At 37.7% G+C, this 7299-nt stretch overlaps 1 protein-coding gene across 4 annotated transcripts in view; it reads right to left on the bottom strand.

The window, feature by feature from the left end:
• The window catches only part of ELMO1 (engulfment and cell motility 1), a 462043-nt gene that overhangs the window by 300682 nt on the left and 154062 nt on the right, over positions 1-7299 (bottom strand). For 3 of the 4 annotated variants that reach the window (XM_025211243.1, XM_025211244.1, XM_014522779.2), the window contains exon 8: positions 935-970. The exons of the other annotated variant lie outside the window; for it this stretch is intronic. In XM_025211243.1, the coding sequence (XP_025067028.1) occupies positions 935-970 (36 nt within the window). The remainder of the gene's footprint in view (positions 1-934; positions 971-7299) is intronic. 4 annotated transcript variants of the gene reach the window in all.

The following is a 7299-nucleotide window of genomic DNA, read 5'->3' as shown; positions in this document are numbered from 1 at the left end:
GAATTGTAACTCCTGGGATTTTAAGCCATTCTGAAAGCCTAATTATTTCATTCAGAATTATTTTATTTTACTGGTATTTTATACTGGAACAAGAAAGGGAACTCAAATATATTTAATTTGTTAAGGATGATTGGGGTTTTTCTTCAGTCATTTAGAAATAACTGAACTATAGATGGACACGAGTTTTCTTAATGACAGTTTTGAAATTATGAGTTACCATTCATTCTAATGGGAAACTGCATTTCCTATGTGGAAAGCTACATTAAGCTATTGAAGTAGCAGATGCACAGTTAACTGATTTTTTTTTTGTTTTGCTTGGTTGGTTTTTAGCTATATTTGACATTTCACATTTGTGGTTTACTCTACTGATTAGAATAATTTGTATAATTTCAATTCAGCAAAGCCTGTCTTAAGTATAGCCCTACAAAACAGTCCCATTTGAAATCAATTGAGCAACACACGTTCAGTTTTCTGATATGAAAATACCAAAACCTTCTTGCATTACCTGGGACTAGCAAACACCAGAAAAATCAAACCAACATGACTGATCTTATTTTATCCCACCAACATCAATAAGCAAAGCCATTCATTAACTATGAACAGCCACACAAGCCACAGACATTAAAAGGACAAAAAAAAGGTGCTTGCCCAAATTCAAACAAACCTATAAAGAATAGCAGAACTCCTGCATAACAGGTTAAGTAGTTATAGAAATGAAGTGTCCATTCCACAAGCAAAGCACAAAAGGAAAAAAAAACAAAAGCTCCATAGGAAATTTTTGACAGGTAACATCAAAAAGCAGGAAACAGAGGTTGAAGATTTGTTGAATCAATATGCGCAGATGTATTTATATAAAAAATTAGCATGAAGGCCTGGATTTAATCATGCAAAAGAAGAAGAAGTGTGCAAAGTGATGATCCAATCAGATTCTTACCAGGGCTTCATTATCTTCTGCAATTTCTGATATCGTCTGTAAAATTTAAAAACTTCCACGTGAGGTGATACATTTTAAAACATGTATAACTCAGCTATTATAAAAAAATATATGTTTTATGTATCTCAGGGACAGACATATAGAATAAAAAGCAGTAAATTACTATAATTTATTCAAAAAGGAAACAGTTCTATATCTGGTGATGGAAAAGGCTTCAGTTAATTCAAAACACTTTTTTAATGATCTCTCAAACACTTGTTTCAATCTCCATTCAAAAGGGAAGGTAACAGTTTCCAAGGTAAAGATAAGTTGCATATAGATTCCCTAAGCATCCTGAATGATAAAGATACAGATCTAAACACCATTATTGTGGGTTCTTTTTAGAGATATCTTCAACACAAAATACAAAGTTTACATATAAAATACCTCCTGCCTTAGCATTGCTATGAAATGAAAGCAACTGTAACAAAATCCAGGGTTTGTTGTTTCAGTTTTTTTAATTCAGTCTCTACTTCTAATGACACTCAGGCAGAGAAGTAGCTGAAAGCTGCAGTGTAGTCAGGAGCTCACTGTACTGAAAACATAAACAGCTGGGAGGCAAATTCTGTGACTCCTTTGAAGTCAATGACAAAAATCTCATTGACTTCAAATTGGGATCAGAATTTTACCCTAGGTTTTTAACCTGGTTATAGGGACATGACTAGGTCATGTCTACGCAACATCTTTAAACCACATGGTAGCCAGCTCCCCTGACACAAGGCTTTAGTGTAGTTGAGCCTTATTTTAAAATAAGGGTTCTGAACTCCCAGATGGCTCTGTAGGTCCATATTTCATACATCTAAATTCCTGACAAGATCCAGGATGTTGAATTAACCCATTTCAGAAAGCTGTGAAAAATGTATTTATGGAGTTCAGAATCTAACACTTGGGCCCATCTTCACTTCTAACCTTTGGCATAAATCCCCCTCCCCCCCGCCCCTCCCCAACTTCCGAAAAACACTTGGTTCCTATTTGTGAGAGGAGGTTTATATACCACAGCCAAGGGGGGTTTATTTAGACATTTCCTGTTTTTCTGAGACATGCGGTACTGAGCATCATTAGTAAACCAGAAACTATGGCATCACATTACTATACTTAGGAAGCTGACAGGCAAATATTAAGGGGGGCTGAGGGGAAAGATAATAAGAGCATTTCAAAACCATGGTCCGCTAATCATGATTTGCAGATCATCATCCCACTAATGCCCAGTTCCAGAACTGCTGATCATGTTAGTAAAAGAGGTAAAGAAGCTATGAATGATGACAGAGACATCCAAAACCAGACAAAATGAAATAAAAAGAAAACCTCATAGAATCCAGAGAACAAAAATCAGCCTTCTTCCCTGCACAGATACCTCATCCGACTGGCAAAAAGAACTCTTGATTTTGTAGTTCTCAGTGGCCTGTCTTTGTAATCCCTTCTATCCTCTCTTTGGGAGCACGTTTGTTTATTTATTTACTTGTAAAGATGCTGTTTCATGTTTGTATTTGGATGGATATACACTGTCCTACCTACAGCCTAAATTACTCTGAGGTGCTTGGTTAGCCAATTCTGTTATCCTCCCAAAGCATCTACAATTCATTCCAGTAGACAGTTAAAAAAAGAAAAGAAAAAGGAAGACAACTTCCATGTTAAAATGTAGTACCCATCCGCATGGGGCCAAACTTTTACCCAGCCACCTGGAGGAGGAAATACAGGGATGTCAATTTAGGTCACTCACTAGGGGTATTAACTGGGCTGGGATTGGAACAATGTTATCAGCTGCTTTCCCACCTATGCTGATGAATCCTAACATCCCAGTTGCTTTTATCCAAATAGTATTCAGTTCTAAGTCTGTAATAATTCTGACACTTCAACTGAGTTAACGTTGATGATATATACAATGATAATGCACAACCTCTTCTCCTTTTATATCTTGATTTGGGAGCATACACTACTCTTACATAAATAGTGTTGTACTTCTTGCACTAGTGCTGCTTGCCAGATACGATCACTGTTGTACACGCATCACTATATCCTATCGTAAAGTCAATATGTAAAACACAAGCATTCATGTGCATGTTATGATGTTATATTTCTTCTGGGCAAGTTCCTCATTTTCAGTCATTGAAGCAAAGGATGCAAGGAGAAGTATAAAAAGTGAACTCATTCTTGAGACAGCTTGTGCCCCCATCCAAAGTCAGACAGCCATATTTCTTCACTGAGACAGCATTTATAGTAGAGCTGCATTCTAGAGGAAGCATAGCCTTGTGGTTAAAACCCTGTACTGGAACTCAGATCTCAGCTCTGGAGACATCCTGTGTAGCTCTGGGCAGTTCCATTCACTTCCCTGGGTGTCACTTCTCCATTTATAAAATCTAGGTATTTATAACCCCCCATTACTATGGTATCTGAACACCTTCTGATTATTTAGAAACAAATGAAACAAACGCCCCTGTGATTTCTTTCCCACCACTTTATACAAGAAATAGAGAAGTGTGGGTTTTGTGGGGGGTCTTTTTCTTTTTTTTTTTGGTTTGTTTGTTTGTTTGTGTCTTTGGAGCCATGCTGAAACAAATGCGTTTTGGATTTAGTCCTGAAACAGGTGAGGTCCTTGCTCTTTCTTTTTAATTGAAGGATTGAGTGTCATAGTTTGAGTTCAGATCCTATGCAAGTTCTCTGACTTCTGCAAGTACAAGCCTCCATCTATTGCTTGACTGATTCATTGCTCCATTCAAATGCTTCCCTTGTGACAGACAAGTCATGGTTGCAGAGAGGGGGTGTAATTTCTCAGGCAATGAAAGCTAATCTGGTGGATATCAGAAAAGCAACTTTGTACTGGATCTACACAATCTGCCTAGTAGCTGTAATAAAAAAGGGACTTTTTTTTTTTTTGCTGGATTTTTGTTTAGTATTCTTTAGCTATGACTATTTGGGTCAAAGGTCTGTTCAAGAGTCACAGACCATCAGGCTCATGACATTAGGGCACACTAGTTTTCTAGCATTTCCAGTAAGGAAAACTCCAAAAGGAGCCCAATGCAGTAAGCCCATTTATCAATGGGAAGGAAAATCCCTAAATAGCAAGGTACATTATAGAGGAAGCTAGGTAATTTATAGAGGAAGCAGGTTTCTTTAAACACTTTTGTCTTCTGACTGGCATCATCTCAGACCACATCTACTTCAGGAAGTTATGCTGCCACAAGTTTTGTAGGCTTACAGAAGCTATGCTGCTGAGGAATCAGAACTCGTGGTAGAGCTCATATATTTTATTAAACCAACTAGATTTTTGCAAAATAAATGAGTAAGACTTTATTTGAGCTCTTATGCCATCACCTCTATATGTACTATTAAAAAAAACATAAATCAAGAAAAAAAAATTTTTGAAAAAAAAAAAAAAAAAAAAAAAAAAAAAAAAAAAAAAGATTTATTTATAATGTATTTATTATTTATTTAAAGATTTTTTTTTTTTTTTTGCAAAAATCTAGTTGGTCTAATAAAAGATATCTGCTCTACTACAAGTTCTGATTCATTTTGCCTCTAGTCTAAACCAATACAGATACAATCTGGATACCTAACACATGCTGCTGAGGTACAAACATGTTGAACTGCTCTAGCCAGTGCACACATCTTCAACTTGAGAGATTGTACCGGAGAACGTGAAGTGCCCTCAGGCTGAAGCGCAGGCCTTAAAGCAACTAACAATGCTGTGTCAATGGGGTGTTTTTCAAGTAGGCCTTTTTTACAGCTGCTATACATCCTAAAAGAAGAGGGTTTTGTTCTTCAGGTTAACACAAAGACAGTGCTTTGCAGCTCACACCTAACCTGTGTGAGGATGGACACGCTTGTGGCAAGACCAGTGTGCGTGCAACTTCTGGCAACTAAACTTTGTACTGCAGCTTAGTTTTAAATCAGCAGCTTTCTATCTTAGTGTTGATTTTGGCTAGGTAATGAATAAACTAGGAGATAGGATTGTTTTACATATAGTATAAACAAGATCTAGCACTGGGTGGGCTTCGCATACTGATGGTATTTCAAATTCTAATCTTGTTTTGATCAACCGGGTGGGGTTTTTTTTAATATCCTGCTTCGCCTGCTCCCCCAACACACACAGACACACACACACACACACACACACACACACACACACACACACACACACACACACGGGGCTAAGCTCTAAAACAAGCATAGAAGCTTAAAAAGAGGTTTCATTTGAGGTTGTCATGACTGTTCAGGGTTTTAACCCACATCAAAACACAAAAGGCACAGCCATTAACATATGTAGCCCTCCTAAACTGCATTGCTGTCTCTCCAACAGGCTTGTCCTTAGAATGTTTGGCAATTAACTTAAATGATCCACAATTAATTTATAAATGTACACAGCATTGAGGAGGCTGGATGGGGTGGGGAAAATGTTAGCACATTTTATCTTCATGGACAAAAGGCTTTTTCTTCAGCAAAATGTCTGTTTAGGAAGTAGTCATGTAACCTTAACTAAACAGATTTACATGGTGATCAATTAATATAAGATCAAGATAATATCTTGTATAAACCAGCCCGCAGGTGTCAAACAATTTTGGAGTAAGAAGACTCTGAGGACCCTACCATTGAAAAAACCCAGGAACCGGACCATTTTAGTTTGCGGAAGTAACTTAGCCATTTTAGGTTAATACCTCTATTCACTCCTGATCTCTCTTGGAGCTAAGCCTGTAACTGTGATCAACTGCATCAAATTTTGAAGAGATTGTACAGCATGGAGTACGGCTGTGCTTCTATTGCTTACAGACAGTTGGTATCTATCACCTAGAACAATAAATGCGACCTTAGACCATTCCTTGACTGGTATCATGACTGAGAGGCACCTAATACACTGGTAGCTAACAGGAGTTGTCAAAAATCATTTCCGTTTACTTCCTCATTCAGCTGATTAAAACCAGAATGGCAGTTTATAAGAATCCTAGTACTGAGGATAGATTTGAGTGAGAGAAACCTAAGGTGGAAGGTTCAGATATGAGGTGTTGGATTCTCGCAAAGAGATGCCATCTATGACTGTAAATGATTTGGGGAGCATTGTCACTGCATCAGATAGAAAGCAGGAAGCATAGTTCAAACTTACCACTAATTAAGTGAACACACTCACAGGATTTCCATTTAAGTACCTGTAAAATAACAAGATAATACTCTTCCCTCTGTTCCCCCTTGCTGACAGTTGGGGGAAGAGGGGGTGTTAATTCAAGTGAATTATCATTCAAGAGAGATGTGTAAAGGACTGCCCCACACTTGTTTTGATGCGATTCAAAGCCAGGGACAAATCAGACTTGTGATAGCCTTATGCTGAAAATCTTATTCATTAGGAAAAGAATTAGGTGCTGATATTTGCCTTTTTGGGAGCATGCTGTGTACACTGGAGTGGGAGGGAAATATATCACCACCATTATTCATTGAAAATGGGGATTTCAATGGGGCATTGAAATGTTATATGGGAAAATTAATTATGTTTGAGAAGGTTTCAGATAACAGTCAGGAGAGCTACATAAGTACTTTATCTTTATCATACTAATTTCCATAAAGTCAGGTATCCAGGTTGTGGCTGCATTGGTCTAGAGTAAAAGGCAATCAGGGCTTGTGGTAGAGGGGTTATCTTTTATTACACCAACAAGATTTGTTCAAAATTTTGCAGCGATTGTAAGTTTTGCAGAGATTTTTTGCAAAAATCTTGTTGCTCTAATAAATGATAAAACCTCTACCATGAGCCCTGATTGTAATTTCCATAAAAGAAGAAAACTCAAAGCTCAACAAAATGTTAAAGAAATATTAACAAAAAGTTATTCATTGAGAACTTCTGCGACCACAGTATGTTCCTGTGAAGCAGTGTTGTGATAAATTTCTTGCTGAATCTCAAACAGCAGCAGTTCTATTTGGCATTCCCCAAGCCAAACAATCTAATACTTGCTGAAAGTGTATTATAATATATGCCAAGAGTAGCTTGAAACTGAGACACATTTAGTGCAGCTCCTACTGGATCAACCCCATTTTGGGTCATGTGATAAAACTTCTAAGGATCAAAAGGATCCAAATCTGAACCTCAGCCAGGACAATTTACAGGATGCAAAAGGAGCTTGTCAGCATCAGGGAGTTTTTTGTGAAAATGTCACCAATTGATAGCGAAACTGCAGTTTTGCTGCTGCAGGAACTCTTGGGAGTGCTAAAACAGATCAGATACTCCGTGGCTTCCAGTGTTTTTAAAAGCTGCATTATTTAGGTATTTGGGGGTGGGAGGGTAGTGTTACCATATTTTCAGTCCCAAAAAGAGGACACCTGTATGGGGGAGGGGGGACCAGATGGGG

The sequence above is a fragment of the Alligator sinensis genome, unplaced genomic scaffold (genome assembly GCF_000455745.1).
Source record: "Alligator sinensis unplaced genomic scaffold, ASM45574v1 scaffold254_2, whole genome shotgun sequence".
NCBI lineage: Eukaryota > Metazoa > Chordata > Crocodylia > Alligatoridae > Alligator > Alligator sinensis.
The sequence above is the reverse complement of the archived record's forward strand: the minus strand, read 5'-3'. Positions and strand labels throughout refer to the sequence as shown.